General features: G+C 38.0%; 1 protein-coding gene across 1 annotated transcript; it reads right to left on the bottom strand.

The window, feature by feature from the left end:
• Positions 1-461: 461 nt before the first annotated feature.
• p2rx1 (purinergic receptor P2X, ligand-gated ion channel, 1) lies at positions 462-23553 on the bottom strand. The gene is made up of 13 exons (XM_059351779.1): positions 23274-23553; positions 16332-16476; positions 12341-12412; positions 11953-12022; positions 8425-8512; positions 7703-7783; positions 6426-6567; positions 6098-6243; positions 2855-2945; positions 2703-2768; positions 2521-2616; positions 643-678; positions 462-545 (listed from the first exon to the last, which is right to left on the bottom strand). Exons 1-13 carry the CDS (start codon positions 23408-23410, stop codon positions 540-542), a joined length of 1176 nt encoding a protein of 391 aa, XP_059207762.1. The 5' UTR covers positions 23411-23553; the 3' UTR covers positions 462-539.
• Between the last annotated feature and the right edge of the window lie 529 nt (positions 23554-24082).

The following is a 24082-nucleotide window of genomic DNA, read 5'->3' on the forward strand; positions in this document are numbered from 1 at the left end:
AGTGTGTGTGTGTGTGTGTGTGTGTGTGTGATTGCTTCAAGGTTTGAATTGAAGTTTTACTATTTTTGCAAATTCCACAATTATAGAATTTGCTTCTTAGAAAAGGATCTAATTTTCATTGTTTTATGTAAAAGAAGGTCCCCATTAGTCACCAAATAATCTGTGTGAAATATCCCAATTCATGTAAGTGATGTAGCCTGAAAGCATGTTTACTGGTTTTTCCGGATGTCCCCATAAAGCCTGATTAAAACATCACTTCATAATTTCAGAGGTTTGAAGGCATGTATAGGCTAACTGAGTTATGGCAAGTTTACTCAATTTTTTTCAGCTCTCTACAACCTCTATAAAAGGGTGGTCCCCACAAGTGATGATTAAAACAGTCAGTCCCCATGATCTATGAAAACCAGTATGTGTGTGTGTGTGTGTGTGTGTGTGTGTGTGTGTGTGTGTGTGTGTGTGTGTGTGTGTGTGTTGCAGGATCTATTGCAGGGTCCCAGTTCTGTACTCCTTCAAAGCGCCACTAAAACTTTGCTCCCAGGTCACTTCTACAGGAAAAGCAGATAAATAAAACATCAGCCATCATCAAAAAAGCAAATAAACCTCGTTGCTGTAAGAACTATATAATTATCTTACTTTAGATACCTCTGTCGCTGTGCTACATGCCTCTGAGTCAGGGTCCTGTAGGATAAAAGTCAAATCCACAGGATAGCAACTATTTAGACCTCTAATGTAATGGCAAAAAGGATTCTCCTCATGATCACACAAAATACATGGAAATAAAGAATCTACTCTACTGTCTAGACTTCTACAAGCACTCACGTTGGACTGGCCAGTGCCTTGGACTTGTCTTGCATTTGCTTCAAGGGTGTAATAGACGCTTGTTTCTAAACCAAGCGACTCGCTGTCATGCTGTAAATACAAAATGTTCTGCCTGTTTCAGTTAAAGGGGGGAACTGTCTGGGGAGGGATGGGGGAAAGATTTCATCTTCGATCAGATAAATGGATTTACTGTACCAAGCCTGTGAATGTTAGGTTGTAAACACAGCATTAATCTGAAGGTGACTCTTCACCTTCTCTGTGTGCGTCATGGAAGGATTACTGAATGGGCCAACTGGGCACAGGCCAAGGGGGCAAAAGTGGCATGGACCCCCCTGGCTGTCACCTCCAAAATCACTCAAAAAGACTTGTACCAACGAGGAAGAGATGACTACAAAGAAACATTAAAAAAAACTACAAAAAGACTCAAAATGGCTATGAAAAGTTCTAAAGAACAAAAACATAACACAAATCAACTACAAAGAGGCATGAAATGACTACAAAGACACACAAAACAACTTCAAAGAGACTCATAATTGCTATAAAAGGGGCTAAACAACCCCCAAGAAATACAGAGACACAACACAACTACAAAGAGACACAAAACAGCCACAAAGAGAGAAAACTAGTACAAAGGGATACAAAATGACTTTAGAGACACAAAGCAACTACAAAGAGATACAAAATTACTACAGAGAGACAAAGCAACTAGGAGGAGATACAAAAAACAGCTACAAAGAGAGACAACATGACTATGAAGACACACAAAGCAACTACAAAGAAACGCAAAGCAACTACAAAGAAGCACAAAGCAGCTACAAAAAGACAAAACAACTACAAAGAGATACAAAATAGCTACAAAGAAACACAAAGCAGCTACAAAGAAACACCAAACAGCTACAAAATGACAAAACAATTACAGAGAGATACAAATAGCAAAAAAGAGACACAAAGCAACTACAAAGGTACACAGAACAGCTACAAAGAAACATAAAGCTGCTTCAAAAAGACAAAACAAGTACAAAGAGATACAAAATAGTAAAAAAAAAAAAACTACAAAGAAACACAAAACAGCTACAAAGACACACAAAGCTAACAAGGCTGTACAAGTACAAAGAGATGCAAAACAGCTCCAAAACAGACACAAATATATTACAAAGAGACAAAGCCAGTACAATGAGACCAAAACAACAACATATACACAAAACAGACACAAAAAAGACACAACACCACTGCAAAGAGATACAAAACAGCTACAAAATTACTAGAAAAGTGGCGAAACAACCATAGACAAAAATAACTACAAAAATATGTGACACAAAACGATTAGAAAGACACACAAAATGACCATAAAGTAACATAAATATACAGAGATAAGTACAAAATAGACACACAACAACAAACAGAGGCTAAATAATATAATAAAGATCTGTGCCCAGGGGCCTGTTGTCTCATAATCCGCCCATGGTGAACTAGTTCTGACGCTGTATGTAGCATTCCTTCACAAATACTGAAATGTATCCAAAATAAATAAAATAAAAAATAAATCAGATAAAGAATGACACTGTTGATGTCTGTTCTGTGTCTGTATGCAGTGGTATTGTTAAAAGCCTCTCTGCTGCCATCTTGTGTTCATACTACATTTCTATCACAACAGAATTAATATCAGATTATTATCACGTTTTATGTATAATAAAAGCTTACCTGTACATGTGTGTCTGTGTATTTGAATTTCATGTCTCTGTAAAAATCTCTTTTTGGTAGCAAATAGAGCAGCACCAAGTCACATACTACAGTTGCCTGTAAAATCAGAATAATTATAGTTAAAATACAAAGTATTCCACAGAAAATGAATAATAATTGCAGGTAGTCAGGCTTTAACATACCACTCCAAAGATGCCCACTCCCGAGCCTATAGCTGTCAGTGTTGGGATGATATCAAACTTTCTCGCCTGTGAATGACAAAGTACCAATGATTCCACATTTCCTTTATTTCTTAAGTCAGAATTTCATCTGAATAATAAAATATATTACTCACCAGTGACTGCACAATGATATCCAACCTGATCCCGAACACCTTTAGAAGAGTTCTTTTCTGATCTCCGTCCTCCAAATAGTGCTTCGCAAACCTAGAAACAGCCGTGGGAACCATCACAACGGGTTACATAGAAGCGTGCACAAGTAAATATTTACATTTCCCACATATCCCCAATCATCTGTTTGATACTAGGCTTAATGCTGTGCAGCTTGAATATCAGCACATTTCTCCCACATAATAAACTACATGGTGGCATTTAAACCTTCAGAATCTAATGAATTATTACCAATAAAAACAGTATTTATAGTGGTATGGCATTGAATACTTCCCATGCAGCTATAATCATCAAGCCCCTAATGCAAATTAACTACTTAATGTTCAGAAGATCTGGCAGCCAATAAGTTTGAAGAACAGAGGTGCAGAAAATATAGAAATCTCCAAAATGACCAAAGTTTTTGAACCCAAATCACCTCATGGATTTTTCCATGTTGTTCCAAAGTTCTTGGCATATTGATGTTATATTCTGGAGGGTTTTTCTGACCATTTTTCTCCATTCTTGGTATCAATAAAATTGCATTATTCAGCACCAAATGAGTGTAACAAATGGTATCAACCCAAAAATTGCTGCAACAATTTATGAGACATAGTTGAACATGGAAATGGACTTAAGAACCACCACTAACATCATGACCCTTTATACACCATAATAGGTTTTAATAAATAATCCATTAATTTATTCATTAAGTCATTATAATTATATATTTTTGACCAGAACAACTTGACACACAGTGCTGAGCTGCATCTCAAATTAATCTTCAGGTTCACAGTTTTCAGATGAAGTCACCACTTCTATGTGGCATTTATTGTTAACCTGCTATCTCCCCCTAAACATCCACTGCGCACAACCACCGATTCTCAAATAATATCCTATGTGTTTGCACAGCGAGCGGACTGTCCCCATATTATTTATAGCAGGTTTGAAGAACACTTGAGTGCCACGTTGAGCAGTTTAACTGAGGGCAAGTAAACATCATAAACTCCAGACAGGCTGCTCAACTCAACAGACATGAAGCAGAGCAGCTTTCCTCTCCACTTCCTGTTAGTTGCTTATTACTTGGTTACTACAGGCTTCTACTTGTTAAGGTTGTCTGTCCGGCAGGCTGGTCTCAGATTGATGAATCAATCAAGCCCGTAGTACTAATGAAACCACTGCATCTCTCTAACCGTCTGTTTGCTAATATCTTTTCGTGAACAGCTGTTTGCCCTCTCTTTCCTCTGGCTGTTGCTGCTCATTCCAGATTTTTTGGATCCTCCAGGACATGAGGCTTGTTTGTATACTCTGTCCTCATTCCAGGTTGCCATGGTGGTGGAGAGGAGGTCGTCTAGCTCAGCTCTCGGCGCCTAAAGTGTCTTCCTAGATCAGTCATTAATATACAGTCATTGGAAAAATTATTAGACCCTTGCCTGATACAACTAAAGGTACATTTGTTTGGACAAATATAACGATAACAACAAAGATTGCTGATAAAAGTTTAATTTAAGAGCTGATATCTAGACATGTTCATGGTTTTCTTGATAATAACCAAAATCATTATCAAGAAAACCATGGAAAATGTCTGCATGTATGTATCATATTTGTCCAAACAAATGTACCTTTAGTTGTTGTACCAGGCATTAAAATGAACAAGAAATTGAAGAAAAAGGGTGGTCTAATAATTTTTTCCATGAATGCATGTTTGCAATCTATTATTTATTCATTATTTATTATCTAGAATTTTGTCATCCTGATTGTCCATACTGTAATTTTACTTTCTTGGTCTATTCTTAGGCTAACATAGCCAGACCCATCTCAGAACAATCTGCCTGCACCTGTTATCATTCTGACAAAAGGGGATAAAAACAGTCACAGTCGTCTTGGGCAGCATTCAGGAGGCAGCGATGGTGCTCCTGCAAAAGATAGCAGAATAATGCCGTCTGCAGCCAACGGCAGGCCTATAGCCATGGTCTACAACTGGTGAGTCAGACTGCACACAACATTTGTGTTATGCATATGCACATGTCCGTCCTGTGAGAGGGATTTGTCCTCTCTAAAGGACCAGTCTCTAAGGTGAAAGTCGGGTCCATTGGCAAAAAATATAATATTCCTTAATATATTTTCATTGATGTCTAATCACTTGAAACTAAGCATTGTTGTGCTTTCATTAGCATAGATTCTTGTTATATTTGAATAATTGTGTTCTCACAGAAGTAAGATGTGACTACAATCATGTTTAAGGCCTGTAAGGACAACTCACACACACACATTTTGTGTATCACAATCATTGAACGAGACTTTTGAACAGCTGTTGGCCTGTCCATGTCATAGGTAACTGGCGATCCTGCAAGAGCGATGTCAGTCTGAGTCCAGCGCTGCATAACTTTACCTGTGACAATATCTACAAAGGAAGTGGCTCTTCTTTACAGAGTCCATCGTGTTGCACCTTCATGTTTCTGTAGTAGCTCAGAACGGACCAACCAAACACTGACTCTAGAGAGGGAATTTCACATTTTTTTTACACCATGGGTTCTGCTACATGCTTGGAAAAGGGAGGGGTATTCAGTTGCAATCTGCTACCTCACTGCTAGCTCCCTCTGAAGCCTACACACTTCTCCTTTAAAGGTTTTTTTAAGGGGATGAGTTCTTTTTATCCCAATCAAGGTTATGATGACACAGGGTGGCATAGTTGTCCTTTGTATTTTAAAGCCCCTTAAGGCAAAAGCGGACAGGTCTCCAGACTATCACAGGGCTGTACCAACTCTACCAACTGAGCCACAGCCGCCCACAAGCACTCTCATCTGTCCGTTCAATTTGAAGCTCAAATTTAGCTTAGCTATCATAAAAACAGGAAACAGTTAGCCTAGCTCTATCCAGAGGTCACAACGTTCACTTAACAGCCTATCTAACTCAGTAATTAACACATTTATATATTGTTTGTTTTATCTGTACAAAAACTGAAAGTGTAAAGCATAACACTTTATGGGTTTATGAGGTGTTATGTACACTCGATAAACCCGGACCAGCTGTTTCCCGGTGTTTCCTGTGTTTATGTTAATCTAAGCTAACCAGCTGCTGGCTCCGGCGTCATACATAGCTTAATGTGGCAACAGCAGATAAGTGTATTTCCCACAATAAGCGTATTATATCACTACTGCTGTGTAAAAATACCTGAGCCTATGTTTATTCAGTGAAGTATATTCACACACCTGAAATTGTAGCCTACTGAAGCTCTGGCTTTGTCTGTCTCAGCAGGGTTTCCGTACAGACCGTGGAATTTGTACTTTGGTTTACAGTGTTTCACATCCACATCAAGGTTGCATGTCCAGTCCACCACAATACCAATGGCCCCTCCCTGTCAGAACACAAGAACATAATACTCAATACAAGTCTCCATAAAACACGAGAAATAAAAGAAACAAAACACCAAAAGACAGTCAGTACATGTGCAGCTGTGACTAGATAGAGTAGATATCTTCTTCTACCTGAACAATCATTCCTATTCATTCATTGTTAGGTAGAGATCATCTAACTTACCACTTTGGCTATTGTTTCGAAGTTGAAGCCAGACAGTCTGACTATGTCTCCCAGTTTGAATATGGGGCACAGTGGAGCCGTCACTGGATCATGAAGGCATTTGCTGATGTAGTGAGCATCAATACCCTCCACCAGGTTACTCCTGAAAGCACAATTGAGCATTATAGAACACATAAATAGTGCTATGTTAAAGTCCAGGAAAACATGACCTCAAATTACTTTTTTGTTTGTTTCATAGAACCCATTTTCATACAGATATCTCGGAAATGGCCTTGTCATTTTTTCCCTTGTTAAAATATAGCCTAACTTTAAAGCAGATCTGGGCATTAGGCAGCCCGGGGGCCACATCCGGCCTGTTGGTAGTACCTGTCTCGCCCACGTGAGGTTACCCCGAAATTAGAAATCAATCTAACCACAGTGCTTTTATTTTGAAGGCGATTTACGTATGTGCGTGCATGCATAAGCACCCGCACAGATTTATCTTGTTAAAAACACTTTGTTTTTTGCACAGGGTAAATAAATTGTTTGTTTACTGCATAAGAAACATGGTCTATATTGTTTTTGTGGTTTGAATGCATGTTGTGTTTAAAATAAATTGTTTTTTACTGCTATATTTGACTAACTCCACATTAACATAGTCTTTTCATAACATATATTCTTACCAGTAACAGCTCTAAAAGCATCCATTTTACTGCATTTTATAAGCCTATACAGTATCTCATGTGGCCCCTTGGGAAAATGAATTGCCCACCCCTGCTTTAAAACGTTATTCCCTGACAAGATATCACGGCACTTCTCAGATCTTCTAGTTTCATATGATATCAAGATATTTTATGCAGCCTTAAAATTAAGTCTGCGACAGCCTCTGAAAGACAGAAATAAGCAAAAAGTCCCGCCGGCCCTCCAGCCTTTAGCGTTAAACTAAAAGTCTGACCATATCTTACACATTGAACCTTTAAACACTTATGGCAAAACTTTAAGGGACACTCCAGCTATTTAGTGTCACACTTTCATAAAGTTTGAGAACTTGTGAGGGACAGATTTAAGAAAATCACAGGATCCTACAATTCCCATAATGCAATTCAGATTTTTACCTGCCTGGATAAATGCCCTTAATTATTTTTATTTTTCTTATTGATTTTTATTCTGTTTAAAATAAAGCTTGAACATATGATTTTGTAATCAATTAATGTAAAATAGCGAATTTCAATTTGTTCATCTACATGTAGAAACAATTGTAACAATTGTAATCTGGTTTGAATGGAAAGGTCCATCACCTTGAGACTTCAAATAAGGGGAAAGTAATGGAGTTTTTGATGAACAGCGTGTAGTTCTCTGCAGACATCAGCATAGGAGGACTGGATGGGAATAAACAGAGGAGAGAACAGCATTAAAACCAGTATGTTGAGGAATCAACACAAATTATATTTGTATTATTATATTATGACTTTACCGGTTTATTTATTTGCACATTAGGCCTATATTAGGCCTTCTGTATTTTTTTATCCCGTATTATGTATGTCACATACCACTTATACTATACTGTATATATCTCTGCATATATTCAAATATATTTATTCATTGATGTTCATATTGCTACATGCAACGACTTAATTATTAGCATGCTAAAATATATTTTTCCAGTATGCAATATCTGTAAAATGCAAAGTGCTTTCAGGAAAACAAACACAAAAAATATGTATTAATAATAAATGCCAAAAAGCAGAAATGTATGTATATAATTTCTACAGAATGTATGTATATGTCTTATTTTTTTCATTCTTATCCTGTCTTCTATATCTATGTGTCTGTATCTTGAGTTGCTGTGACAACTACATTTCCCCACTGCAGGATAAATAAAGTCACATCTTATCTTATCTTATTTCTCAAGTACAGACAATATATGTGACCCAGCTAATGGCACAGAATCATCACATGCATTGCAAGCCAGTATCAGCTTGCATCATGAAAAATTTAAAAAAAAATTGTTTTTACATACTCTGGTATGCCATGATCATCCTCAACGGGACACCAAGCCAACACCTCACAGGTCTTGGTGCTATTCACACAGACTCCCGTCATTTGTCCTTGAAATAGAAACATCATTAGAGTTCATCATTAGACCAAACTTCAAACTGGAGCATGTGTTTTCAAGCAGCAATGAAAAAGAAGTCATAGAGTTGAAAAATTAAAGCAATTTTTAAGCATTTCTCCGCCACCACTTTTATCATCTTATCTTGAATTAGCATCAACAGCAGTAAGCAAGATATAGAAGAGCAAGGGAGCAAAGCAAGCGCTGAAGTAGCTGTTTCCTTTATCTCATCCCGATCCTAACATAGAATTTCTCTGCATGCGATTGGCTTCGTTGCTATCTCATCATGTGCTGGTTGAGTTCACCGACAGTTCTTCCAGCAGGCGTTTGGCCACTCAGCTTCAGTCTCTGACCTTTTACTGGAGGCCACCGGTCTGTTTAGCTACAGGGACGCCCTCCTGTGTTTACTTGTCCATAAGCATAGAGACAGTATGCCGCCTCTAAAGAGATACTGGCACCTCAAGGTGAATTTGACTGGTCTGAAACGGACAGATCTAAAGCTTTGGCTAACGTTTGTCTCATTGAAGTCGATGTAGGGCACAGAGAGGACTTCAAAGGCCCATAATTTAACCCTGGGACAGATGGAGGACAATAAATTTATATAACTGCTCTTTGAACTCAAAGATACTCTATATGTTATTAGAAAAGCATGTTTGAATTTGTTTTCAATGTCTCTGTGTGCCTATAACTTGTGTTTACTATGACGTTTGTGATTATACATGCATCATGTGTCTACTTGCTTAAGGCAGGGTTTTTCTGGCATGCTTCAGTGATCTCCAAGCCCTGATCCAAACACACTCTAGTTGCTTAGACTAAGGCTGTTAATTTTTATGTGTTTTTCTTGCTACTGGACAAGAGCAATGCAGGAGTTAAATGTAAATGTTTACCTTAGGAGTCATACGGTGTATTTAAGTTTCTACTGCATAAGATCATTCTATAGTGGTTCTCAAGAGCCATAACCAATTCTGCAAATATACACTGGTCGTTAACATGACATGATCCTTTACCTCCCTCAGTGCATCATGGTCCTGTCACTGGCTTCTAGAAGTTAGAGTTTATGAATTTTGAGATCGGTTTTCATCCCTGGCCAAACAGAAGCAGATAACAGAAAGCCAAAGATCTGGACTGATCTGAGTTTGGCGACAGACAGTGGTGGAATAAGTATCTAGATCCCTTTAAAAGGTGAAAAAAAAGTTGTTCATAATTTTTTCTACATGTCCTAAAACCAGTCTTCCTTTTTGACTCCTGAGGACCACAGGTGTGATTATTTTATTATGTTTGCTGCCATCCAAATATGTATAATGCTTTCAAAAAAGATTTAGGTCTTATTACATTTTTTCTCTTTAAATGAGGCCTAATGTTGTATATTTGAAATTGACCAATAATAATGAAAAAATATCAAAATCATATATCAATTTGTTGGTCATGAGTTGCCTTTAAATGTGGAGAAAAAAAGTTGTGAATATTTTTTTTCTACATGTCTAAAACCAGTCTAATGTCATGGGGTCCTTTTTGAACCCTGAGGACCACCAGTGCATAGTCGACGGGAGGACTACACAAGGGTTAATTAGGTAAAAGTACTAATACCAAACTTCAGAATTACTCAACTAGCCTACAAATAAATGTCCCGTATTCAGTTAAAGTAGGCTACAAAAGAATGGCCCCTCATTCAGATTGTTTATTGATTGTATATTCCAAATCAGGGCTGGACTGACATCTGCCATACTGGGCAAATGGCCCGTCCGGCTGAACGACTATAAAAAACGAAATAGAAATTTAAAAACATATTTTTTTATTTCTTTTTTGGTAGACTGATTGCCCAATGGCCAATAAAACAGGTAGAGGGAGGGCCCCCTCCTCCTTGGCCCCTTCTGCTGTCAATCAATCAGCCAATCACGTCACGCCCCGATAGGTCTTTTCGGCCGAACAACCTTGTTTTTGGTAGACTCATTCTCATTGGCCAATGGTCAATTAAAAGAACAGGTAGAGGTCCGAGAGCCCGCCTCCTTGGGCCCAACGGCTGTCAATCAAATAATCAGTCACGGCACAGCTAGAAAATAAAAATGTAGAAGAGACGGCGGCACTGGCAACATGCGGTAAGAAGCAATAAATGTTTCTCTGCCTGGCTCAAATATCATGAAGTCAGGTTAATAACTTTATTTTGTTAGCTTGCTAACTTTTTAACACAGCATGTGTAGTTTACTTGCTACATCATCAACGTCTCCTGTATAGATTGTGACTTGTTTACAAATATTACTGGGTGCGTGCGCAGCCAGGGGGCAGAAGCCCGGGAAGAGTAAAGTTTCTGCTGCCTCAACTATGTCCCACTGATGACTGTAAATTTCGCCCGTCCGGACTTTTAATGGAGTTTAACAGTTATGGACTTAACTTAATCATTTAATTGGTTGAAGTTCATTGACTGGCACAGCAACATGCTAGGCTTGCTCTTGTTACTGTTCAGTTATATTACCAGTTTAACATTCTAGTGCCTTGTCATAATAACATGTTGGTCGGTCCTGTTAGTGTTGAGAAGCTAATTTGCTGTTACCTGCGTCAGCGTGATCAGTTGTTGATAGATTTGGAGGTGATGATAAACAGACCAGCAGTTAGACGTGAAGGTTATAATAGCAGTGTTAAATGTGCTAGTAGGACATTTCTGTCTCTGTAGGGTAATTTGCCCACCCAAAGGGATCTTTTCCGATCTGTAAACATTTGTTTCCTGAGCGTTGGTAGAGCACAATTTTACAGTGAGCAATGAAGTTTCCACTGTACTTTCACAGTACTGTGTGTTCTCTCATATTTTCTTGCAGGCCTATGGGCTTGCTTTGTTGTGCTGCATGTTATTGCATGTATATTAAAGTGTGAGGGCTGTCTTATGTAGCCTGCATGTAGTGTAGTGTGGAGTGATATGGTTAGATTATCTATGTGGTTAGAAGAGCACTAAGATAGTTGGTGAGTTACTAGACGTGGTAGGCTGGTCAGGGCAAAAATGCCAGGGCCGTTTTTTTTTTTTGTCCTAGTCCAGCCCTGCTGCAAGTATATTATTGGATCATTATTTTTGATGTATTTATGTAAGCAGCATTTTAATGTTGTCCAGGCAGGGTAAATTTTAACCACTTGATACATTGTTGTGTGGTTTATTCTAGAAACATGCATAATCATTTTAAATTGATCACGTTTTTCATGCTAAATCCTGACTATAAAAGTAACTAAAGCTGTCAGCTAAATGTACAATATTTGCCTCTAAAATGTAGTGGAGTAGAAGCGTAAAGTAATATGGAAATACTCAAGTAATGTACAAGTACCTCAAAATTGTACTTAAGTACAGTACTTGAGTAAATGTACTTAGTTACTTTCCACCACCGCAACAGATGCACAGACGGTTACTCAGTGAGGACGGCTGATGTCACACACTGTCGGGCCGTCAGGATTTACCATGTCCCGTACGTTTGATACTCCCTCCTTCACAGTCAGCGTTAGAGCTGCAGTTGTGCTTGCCTTTGAGCTGTTGCAAACAAAGAGATCGGGGTCAGTGAGTGGACAAACAACTGTGGAATGTGGGTGTAAACAACATGAAAACAATATGACAATGACAAAGTAGAGTTTTGCTTTTACTTTGCTGTTTTGCAGCATGCAGAATCTGCTGTTTATGTCATCTTGAGGCAATTACAGTTAGCTGTTTGACGGCTTCACAATTACCCACTTACAGAAACAGTCTTGGAATGACACACAATTCCTGTTTGCTTTGACTATTTATGGAAGTGTGTAAGTCTGAGTAAAAAGGAGAGACGAGAAGGAAAAACGAGGGAGCATTTGCATTTACCTCTGGACACTTTCCCATCTTCTGTCCTTCAGTTATGATGTAGTTTGTCATCACCACAAAAGATGAATCTCCCTAAGGTTGATTAAAACAAGTAATATGTTAAAAAAAAGATTAAATCAGTTTTTTATGCCATAAATGGCATAGTGACCCAGGCATAGTGAGTTCTGAGGCAACATGCTAAAATGTATTGTCAACAACCTGTCAAACATTAATAAATTGTGTCCAATTAGTGACCATGCCGAAAACCAAAACTCAAACCAAAACTTTCACATCCCAATAAGTCCTGCATCTTTGTCTTCTTCAATCTTTTAATAGTTTTAGTTTAGTTTAGTTTGCTGGCGAAACAGACAGTTTGTTTTACTCAAATTTAACTAAATCCACCCACAAGCACCTTTTAAAAGCTCACCAATTAACATATAAATACAAAAACAACACACCTTGTGGTTTTATGGGGTGTTATGTGAGGTATAACACCCCATAAACCAGGCGACTAGCTGTTTCCCCTGATGCTAGTCGTTATGCTAAGTCAGGTATAAACCAGTTCCTGCAGCTTCATACTTACTGCAGGTACACATACCTCCAATCGAACTCTATTACTTTACATCTTATTTCAATTGTTTAATCTGTTCAAAAACTGAAATGGAAAAAGTTTTTGTTTACAGTGGTTATGTGCTGGACTATTTCCTGGCCACGAGCAAGGACTTCCTGTATGAAACAAGTTATAAGGGTTAATGTCCATCAAGGTGTCCATTTTCACAAGTTAACGGATGATTGGGAGGCTAGAACTGTCCCATGTGGAGACCGTTAATTCCTGATTATGGAAACCTCAAAGGGCATTATCCCACTTGGCATGGTCACTTGCCAAAGAGCCCTTTATACAGTCATGGAAATAACATTAGACCATTGTTTTCTTCAATTTCTTGTTCATTTTAATGCCTGGCACAACAACAAGGTACATTTGTTTGGACAAATATGTCCAAACAAATGGTAATGAGAGCTGATATCTAGCCATTTTCCATGGTTTTATTGATAATAACCAAAATCATTATCAAGAAAACCATGGAAAATGTCTAGATATCAGTTCTTAAATTAAACTCTTGTGAGCTATTTGTGTTGTTATCATTATATTTGTCCAAACAAATGTACCTTTAGTTGTACCAGGCATTACAATGAACAAGAAATTGAAGAAAAATGGTGGTCTAATAATTGTTTCCATGACTGTAGGGCACTTAATGAAATACTTACCAACCAAGTGTTGTTGGAGGATATTACAAGACTTTTACTTTTGTGACTTTTTTCAAAATGTTTCATTTTTATGTTGCAAACCAAGGTCAATTGAGTTATTATTATTATTATTATTATACTGGTTGGTCAGATGCCATGGTGGCACTGTCTGTGGCGTAGCCTGATCGTTGCTGATTGGCTGTGAGGAACCCATATAGTTATTGGTATGTGTGCTGAAGTTACCAAACATGGTTATTTGCCCGATAAAGGGGTTAATGACCCTTAAAGGCTTAATGAGCCAGAAAGCTAACGTTATGCTTGTAAGGTTTGAAGTTAATCACACTGTGCACAGTCCACAGATTACAAATATACATTTGACAGTAAGACAAAGAGCAAGACTAGCCAGCTATCCAGCCATGTTACTAACCCCAAATCATTATCAAGATTTTCACGAACACATGATACCCCATGTGCACTGTCGCCCACAGCCTGAAGTAGGAAATTGAAGAGCAGATGGGCTCACCAACCTGGGGTGTTCAGATTTAAGATACTAGATACTATATATAGTAGACGTCTGATACCACAATGTCAGAACTTTATTTTGCAACGGTAAACAGTTTAACTCGAACTAGTAGGTGTCCTTTTGCGCAAATTTGACTGCTGGACCACTGTGCAGTGTTGACTGACACCAAAGAGCCAATGTACCAACCCAACAACTTCTCCAACCTAAACCAGAGAGGAGGTCGTGTGACAGTAAAACCCATCGGCTGGCGGTACAGCGGCGCAATCTAAAAATAGCATGCACGTCATTATACATACACATACAGTTGCGGTTGTAAAAAAGGCTGTAGTTTCTGTGGATTTATGTTGTAAAACCACTGACCTAGGTTTAGGGAAAAAAACTTCTGGTAAGGTGTCATAAAAGACAGTTTAAAATAAATAAATGTACATAAATGCCGGATGTGAAGTAGTTACAAGGGTCCCATGCCTAACGCAAGTTACGTTCATGATTCATGATACAAAAACATGATTCACGTAACTTAAGTTAAAAATCGTTCACTTCTGTTTTTACACAGGACCCAAACCCCGCTCTCCTGGGTGATAGTCCACCGTTTGTTCGTCCCAGAAACTCCAGATTTTGTGTTACTTTAATTTATCAAATTCAAATCTTATCGCCTCTTTCCATTAAATCCATATATTCATATACTTTTTGGCTGCAGTTAAGCTTTAATGTCAGGCTTAATGTAAGGTGGTATCACTGATATACTAGAGACAAGATGCTGGGTGTTCTACCAGAATAAGTTTATTGTCACAGAGGTCATTGTTTAGAACATAATGTGTGACCTATATCAAGTTTCTATGTTATGGTCTGCTTCTCTTTTATAATGGTTTGCTTGTCTTTTGTGTGCACTTCCTGTTTTATTTTGTAGTTTTGGTTCTTGTATGTTGTGTCTACTTTCACTTCCTTTTTTGTCCCCACACACCTGTGTCTCATTTGTGATTAGGCTTCCCCATTTTTTACCCTGTGTGCGTCCCATGTTCCTTATTTTATGTCTCCTCTATCCTCTGTCCTCGCTTAAACTGGAAGTTCTTTCGTGTGCGCCATCTTTACGACCATCCCAAAGCTCTTATTTGTTTGTTTGCTTGAAGGATATTGACTAGACGCTGCTGCTCATCGGACTGATCTTATCGCAACATCGCTGTAGTTTCACACCGGACAGAAGACAGATCACAGATTAAACTCAAGTGTGTCACCACAAGTTTTATATTTCATTTATATGATTCGCCTTAAAGTGAAAATCAGTTTTATTGTGGCTCTGAACACCAAAAAGACCACAAACACATTTCTACATTTTATAATAATTAAAAGAAAGAAAGTTCTAGAAGCTTTTTTCCCTTTCGTGTTTTCGGAGGGAAGGACGTCTCGTTTCTTAAAACGTCTCCTCTCTCCTCACTTCGTTTCCCTGCATCTCTCCATACATCCCCAGTGGGCGGGACAAAGACGCAAGTGAACGACGCAGGTGAGCGAAGCGGGGATGCAAAATGTTTTGTTGCTTTTGGATTGTTTTGCCTATTTTGGATATTAATTAAAGGTTGGATTTTACACCAGTCCTGGTTTCAGCCACTTTTCTTCTGCACCCGAGTCCCTGTATTGAATCGTTTCATTGTGATTGATAAAATGTGGTTTATTAAATATATACAAGGTCTTGGTTGATACCTCATCAAAGTAAAAAATTATACCTAAGTGACCTTTTCATCTTTGTGGATGGGATTATCTTGCCAAACCCACTCTCAATTAAAAAAGGTCCACACCCAGATCTCAAAGCAAACATGACAATCTTCATTGTGTCTCTTTATTTCATTCCCAAAGATAACAGGGCACAGTGACATAATAAGTAAACAAAGATATATTTGACAAGAGTCTCTGTTAGTTAAGCTGTTTGTTCAGTTTTTTACTGGATGCACGCAAAGACTTTGGCAAAGCACAGGCACACAAGCATGACTAAACCTCGAACTCTCTTCAAAGCGTTTTGACGTTGCTAGTCTGACTCATAAACTTATGTTTATTCACTTTGACAGTTTGATTCATGGACTGTGGATATGGACCATATGACATGTGACTCTAGGCCAGATTTACTATAATCCTAACCATGGCCAGTGACTTGTACCAGGTGCGAAAGAAATTCTTGACCAATTAGAGTCATGTGATGAGTACATATCAAATGTTCTGGCATGCGTGAAAAGGTTCAGCCAACCAGTCACCAACCTGCGGAGGGAAGACGTAGTCGGCCACATCCCAGACTCTCTCAGATCCGTTTACGTTAGTGTAGCCCACGCCTTTCATCTTGGTGAAGACGGAGCTTACTGCTATGTCTGTGGACTGGTAGCCTTTCTCGTAGATGAACACCCACCTGTAGGAGACAGAGAAAGTATCTTTACAGGTCCATCAACACCTCAGAGTCCCACTCCACCCCAGCCAACCATCCAGCTCCACAGGCAAGGGCATGTATGGTGGTGATGTCGACATCCTGCTCCACATATCTCACATGCCAGCAGCAAACCTCGCAGGGGCACATGTGCAAGTGATGGTGGCTGTGCAATGTTACGGTGGTCGTCCTTTATGACCACAAAGATAAATGGGACATCAGAGTGCAGACATTTATTAATATACTGATGTTAGCCAGATACAGTGGTGGAAGAAGTGTTCAGATCCCTTACTTAAGTAAAAGTACTAATACCACACTGCAGAATTACTCCACTACAGTAAAATGCCTGCATTCAACAATTATTAAGTAAAAGTACAAAATTTTCCACATCAAAATGTACTTAAAGTTTCAAAAGTAAAAAAAGTACTTGTTATGCAGAAAGGACCCACTCAGATTGTTTTATATATTCTAAATATATTATTACATTATTTGCATTGGTGCATTTATGAAAGCTGCATTTAATTACTTGTTATACTGTTTAATTGCTTCATTTAAAAAAAATGTCATGTAGTGGAGTAAGAAGTCCAATATTTGCCTATATTTACATAAAATGGAAATACTCAAGTAAAGAACATGTACGTCAGAGTTGTACTTAGGTACAGTACTTGAGTAAATGTACTCAGTTTCACCACTGGCGAGATACAATCTGGTCTCTCACAACTCCGTAGCGAGCTAAGCTAACGTTAGCCTAATAATGATCGATGTCACCAATCAACCCAATCGTTAGAATAAAAACACTGGCGTTGTAATGTTAAATTTCTGCAAACAACGGATACATTTAAACAAATTGAAACCTAAAAAGTTACCTAACCTTGGTCATTGAATAATTATGTTTTATGTTGTGACTTTCCTGGGACTTGACTTGCATGAACTAAGGACTCGACTTGAATGTTTAACTATTTAATGTCTCTACATTGAAGTTTAACTGGGAGTCTCTTGAAAGTTTAAAGAAAATGAACAAGAGCTGCTGTTCTGAAACATTGTGTCCATACATAGATGTGTTGATAAGCGAGAAGAATTTTAGCACTTTTTTGGTAAAGAAATCACATTTTAAATCTCTTCTTAAAACATACTTTTATCAGATAGCTTTTCCTGATTTTACCTTCCCTTCCCTTCCCTTGAACTGTCTTTTAATTGCACAGAACTATGTCATTTTCTAACATTATTTTTAGCTGTATGTCTGTTTTTAACTTGTCTTTGTATTGCAATTTGTGACATGTGTTTTGAAAAGTGCTCTGTAATTAAAGATTATTATTATTATTATCATTATTATTTTAAAGGATATTGTCAGATTGGAAATTTTGAAAAAATAATTAGATTTTTTTTTTTTTTTTCCCATTTCGCCCACCCCTACTTGTGACCTGTTTTGGACCAAATGGCTTAAATCAAATCTCTGCTAAACAATACTACTAATACTACTGGTATTTCTTTTCTTTTTTTTTCACTTACTAGCAAAGGATCTAAGGGCTTCTTGCACCACTGACGATAATCTTTAAAGAGATATGAAATCCACAGTAGAACTCTTTGGTTCAAAGTTAAATATTCACGGTTTGTTCTGGTCACTCTCTGGTACAGTTTGGTTTTTTTTCATCTTGTAGTGAAGCTTCTGCTCGTGCCGCTCTATCTGTGTGTCTAGCCAGGAGATATGGGCGACAGCTGGCGTGCACTGGGAAGACGATGTATGTGCACACACACATGCATAGATATTTTATATAGGGTGTGAAAAAGCAATTACCCCGCAGCAAAAAGCCTACAGAACACATGTATTGCAGCACCAGCTCATTTGTCCATGTACAATGAAAGCACCTTACAGCAACAAACGACCAGTAACATCCTTCAAACTGCAGACCTAAATAATGTACCGGCTGCTCAACAAGATAAAAACCACAACTTCTATCAGTTATGCAAATCAAATTATGTAAGTTGGAGCTTACATTGAAGAGGAAAGGGGAGAAAAAAATAGAGCACATTAATGGAATAAAGAAACGCATGAGCGTGAAATAATGGAAGGATCTTCCAAAACAGCAGTCTAAGTGAGATCTGTATCTGCCCCGACAGAAGCAGAACAGAGAGCCACGGAGGCTTTTCTTTCCAACATACTGTGGCGCTGAGATTAGTGTTCATTTTGTTAAGACAAATTAGAATGAAAAAAGAAGAAGTCAACCTTCAGCTAATTATTATGAAATGCAAACAATAGATTAGCATTTTTGTCAACTTAAGAGTGACAAGATGATAATTAATTATGGCTTGCTGAGGCTGCTGTTCTCTGTTAATTTAGTCTTTGCTTCTGAATTAAGAGATTAACTTCCGGTTGATTAATAAAAACCATTCATGTGTGATTTATGCAGTGCTGTATGGTATGTGTATTCCCAAACTGTAGCTGGCCATGAGTGCTTACATCTTCATATAGAAGAATTCTTAGTTGTGATGATGAAATCACAAGAATAAAGACATTAAAAACATTGTTGGACCACCCTTTTTCTTGAATTTGTTGTTCATTTTAATGCCTGGCACAGCTAAAGGTACATTTGTTTGGACAAATATAAGCTCATAAGAGTTTAATTTAAGAGCTGATATCTAGACATTTTCCTTGATTTTGGTTATTATCAAGTAAAACCATTGAAAATGGCTAAATATCAGCATTATATTTGTCCAAACAAATGTACCTTTAGTTGTACCAGGCATTAAAATGAACAAATAACTGAAGAAAACAATTGTGTTCTAATATTTTTGTCCATGACTGCATGTCATATATAAAATAGGTGTGTCAACGACTATTTGTACAATAATTTCTTATTTTTTGCTGATAAAAACAGAGACTGTTGAATAATAAATGTCTTCACAGCATGCCTGAGGTTAAAATGCATCTAAAAATGCATCTAAAATTCCTAACAAGTCAACCAGTGATTCCCCGGTTCACTGCAAGTGTCTGAAAGATACAGGCTGACTTCTGCTCCGACCTGTCAGCCTGCTGTTAGAATCCTGAAGAGGAGAATCTGGACAGCTTTATAATTACATCTCATTTCATGCCCATCATCGCTCAGCCTAAATGTGGTCTGATGACTGCAAAAGGCAGGTGACAGGAGGAGTTCTGTCACGCACCGGGAGCCTTAACACTAAAAGAAATAAAATCTTTGAATGACATCAGGATTGTTCTTTTTGCCTTTATACCAGCCCACGGTGGAAGCTAAAATCGCATTTCACAGTCACCTCAGCTTAAGATTTCTTTTTCAAGGTTTGAAATGGAAGGAATGTTCATCCATATTTATTGTGGCCTGACTCTGAAGTGTGCACAATGCAAGGTACTGTAGTAAGGCCAGGCACTATAGCAACATGATTAGGACATAGTGCATCACTTTTAAGGACATTTTAGGCATTTAAAGTTTTTTTGTGTAATAGGGATTTGGAAGAAACCTAACGTTAAAGATCAATCAATTAATCGCTATGCATTGTCAAAATAAAAGTGTACTATGTACTATGCAAAAGCCTGTTTAGATAACGGACGCTTTTATTTTGAAAGGACGAAAAGAGGCTTCCTGTCGATCGTAAAACTAAATCAAGTGAGATTATACTGTAAAGATAACATCAAGGAGTTCAATGTTTTATGTGTTTTGTGTTTAAAAATATTTTTGGATAAAATTAAACCTAGTAATTCATGCTAACAAGGTTTGATACAGTAAGCTAGCTTTGCTCAAATTAATACTCTTTTATTTCTGTGTGTTTTATAATTGTTATTTCAACTTTCAGTTTGCAAACTGTAGCTTTATCCAACCTAATTCTCAGCTTATTGGCTAATTGAGTTACGGTCGCAGAACTGAACGCTCAGCCGTGTTTCAGTTCATTGATACTGATAGACAGTCAGAGATAGAATTAGAAAATACACAGATCTATCTATATTTACATGTTTATGCATTGTTTTGTTTTTATTCTGTGTATTTTTGTTGAATGTGGTTGATTTGTTTGTGTTGAAGTTTGATGTCTTTTGTATGATGTTTGACATAAAAGAAATTAAATCAAAACTTAAATAACAAAAAAAATACACAGATCGATTAAAAATTCCATGTGATCGACCAAATTCTTAACGACCATTAATCAACCATTGATTCATTATTCCCATCCCTAATTAGGACATAGTACGCCACCTTTAAGGACATTTGCATATAAAGCATTTAGAGCTATATATGTGTAATTTTACAGCCCATTTTATGGCTTTTAAAACATTGTGAAACTGTTGCTTGGCTGCTGTTTTAAACATATAAAGGACTTGACGGTTACATGATCATGAATGTTGTAAAACTGAACTACTTTTTTTTTTCATCCATCCATCCATCCATTTTCCTCCGCTTATCCGGGGCTGTTAGTTCTTCTTTTCAAATGGAAAAATAAACTACAACGTAAACAACAACAATGTAAGCCAGATGCATATGCATATACATACTCACATACACACCGTTATACAGATGTACATATAAACTACTTGGTTATAAACTACTGTTAGGTTTAGGTTTAGACAACAGAACTACTTGTTCAGGTTAGGGAAAAAAACAAAGTAACACATTAAGTCAGAGGAAATCATGTGGTGTCTCAGGATGTAACCACATTTCAAAACAAAAGGTTCTGCTGAAATAACTATGACTCAATAAAATATTTGAGCTACAGTCCAGTTCCTTGTCCTGTTCTTGTTGTTTCCATCCACCAGCCCTCTGGCCCACTCTGAGAATACTCTAATGGCCTTTATGCTTCGTCGCCTCACTTCCGGGCTCCGACCATTTATTTTATTATATATTGCTGCTGCATGAAAAGCAAAAACCATTCTGACAATACACAAAATGACTTTGAAATTGACATGTTATTTGTATGCCTTTTGGTTATTCCATGCTAGATATTACAAAAAAAATATCAAATATCATTATAATTTTCACTAAAAGCCTCAATATCAATAATGTGACTACACTGTAGAGTTAGGGTTGTATTGGGGTTTTCACAAAATATTTTGAATAGATCATCAGTATTGTGGAAATAATGTTTAGTTGGGTAAAGGCAAATAATAAGTCTTGTAAGTTCAGAAAAGCACATCACTTTACTGTTATTGAGCCTTTAAAACCAACCAATCATATTACAATATCCAAAATCAAAGTGAACCCTGTTCAACGAGTTTATATCAGTTTCCTGTTCACCCTGGACTAAAACAAACCTTGCCATTAGCAAGAGAATATTCTTGATATTTGTCTGTCTCGATCACGTTTCTGAGTGTCACCAGCAGAAGGTAACACGTCTCACTGCCGTTTGGCTTCGAATTGGGCAGCGGTTGATTGTGATACGTGTTAGCATATGCCTCAGCGTGTTCATCTCACACAGCTCCTCAGGTTCTGCTGCTCAGAGGTGCAGAGACAGTTGGGGATGAAAAAAAGCACTCACTCATGCACAAGCGCAAACATGCACAAACACAAACGGTCAATGAGTAATTTGTACTGGAACAGCAGAAACTCATGAAATGATATTTGAAAGACTCTCCCTTCTACGGAATGATTTTTTTAAGGAATGACTCCCAACATGTCATAACAAGTGTGTGGGGAAAGTCTGCGTCAGTCAACAAGCATGTTGTATTCTTTAGTCTTAACTTGAGATGGGCAGATGATAAGATAACAGATATTACTCAGAGCAGGGCCGGCCCTACACTTTTAGGGGCCCGAAGCAAGATCCCCACCCCCACCCCCCATTGTAACATGGTGCCACTCCACATGAAGCTGAACCAATTTGTGTATTGTAAAAATATGTTACGCAAACATAATTTACAAAGAAGCATGTGAAGACTAAAGTTAAAGTTATAAGCAGCAACATTAATTAACTTTTAATAGATTACAGTAAATAGTATTTGTCTCTATGAATGGTCCTTTAAAGGGAGTGCTGGTTTTGTCGGAGAAAGTTAATTACTTAAAACCCCCATGCCAAAAAAGTTGGAATGCTGTGTCAAATGTAAATAAAAACAGAATGCATCAAATTCAGAAAGACTGAATGATGATTGTATGTATTTAGAAATAAGAAAGAAAGAAAGAAAGAAAGAAAGAAAGAAAGAAAGAAAGAAAGAAAGAAAGAAAGAGAACATTTTTCCAGTTTATGAATTACATCTATTGTCTTTGTGTTGTATTCAGTTGAACGTAGGTCAAAAATCATTATATCTTAATATATATCTTATATTAAATCTTAACTTTTTTGGAATCGGGTTGGCATATTGGGTATATTCTCCATCTCTGAGCTTATTGTTTTGTGTTCAAACATAGCACAAAATGTTGTCAGTTTTTCTTGAGAAAGTTTCTGAAGTTCCTTTTATAATTGGTTAACTCCTTATACCTCTTAATGGGCAGAGCGCCTCTGACTTGCAGTTTGTTTGCAGTGCCTGTTTGCTGTGTCAACATTACCTGCCAACTTACAGTAAGTATCTCTGACCATCGGTGGCACCCTCCAGGAGTCAAATAGGATTTTAAAAAATTGTTTTTCCAACAATATGATCAGTACATGATGCTCTTATCATCATGTAACTATATTATAACTCTAAACCGAGCCAACAATAAAGGATAAAGTTGCAGGAATGTGCAGGGTCACACTGAAAGGTCATTTTACATCATTCCAAACAAGTTGAAACATGACTTCTCTGCACTCAAGTCTGCTTGTTTTCCCTCTGAACAGCACAGAAACAATGGGATGAATGTAGCAAGTCTTACCCAATGATATAAGCCAAGACGCCCAGCTGGATCAGACGGCACACCACTCCCACCCTCCTGTTCCTCACCAGCACCTGGCGAGGGGTCTCATACTCAAAGAAGAAGTCGGAGAGGGCGTTGGTGATTTGGCTCTTCATCTTCTCTCATCGGCTGACCCACAAGAGAGGAGGCTCTCTCTCTCCTTCTTCTTCATAAAAACACTCCACTTCTCCTCCTGGTCACCTCTGCCTCGTTCTTCACTGCTGACGAAGGTCCTCTGCCTCCTCTCATAAGTAACGTCTGACACGCTTCATGACAAGTCCTGAAGTGTAGGACTTCCTCCCTCCCACGCTGCTCTCTCTCTCTCTCTCTCTCTCTCTCTCTCTCTCTCTCTCTCTCTCTCTCTCTCTTTTGCTTTCTCTCTCTCTTCCTGCACAGGGTCACTCTGTTTTCACCCCCCTCCCCATTCACATCACAACTGTATCTCCTGGCTTTTCACTGCATCCCTTTTACCCTTTTTTTTGCTTATGTGCTGCACATCAAATTAATGAAAAGACAGTTTTGGAATTCATTCATGACTTGCTTGCAAATAACTCAACAGCTGCCACACAAGCGCTGGACCTCCTCCACCTCCTCCTCCTCCTCCTTCTCCTCCTCTCTGTGCAATCAAACCTTATCGTTTCCACTGACACCCTCTTCCTGCATGCGAGGCACAGACACATAAGCTCAACACAAACACACACAGTGCCACAGTTGAGCTTATTGCCTACTCTCATGTCACCGTTCTCAGACATTAAGCCCTCTTATGTTTTATCATCAGCTCGTTTGGG

This window comes from Centropristis striata, chromosome 15 (genome assembly GCF_030273125.1).
Source record: "Centropristis striata isolate RG_2023a ecotype Rhode Island chromosome 15, C.striata_1.0, whole genome shotgun sequence".
Lineage (NCBI taxonomy): Eukaryota > Metazoa > Chordata > Actinopteri > Perciformes > Serranidae > Centropristis > Centropristis striata.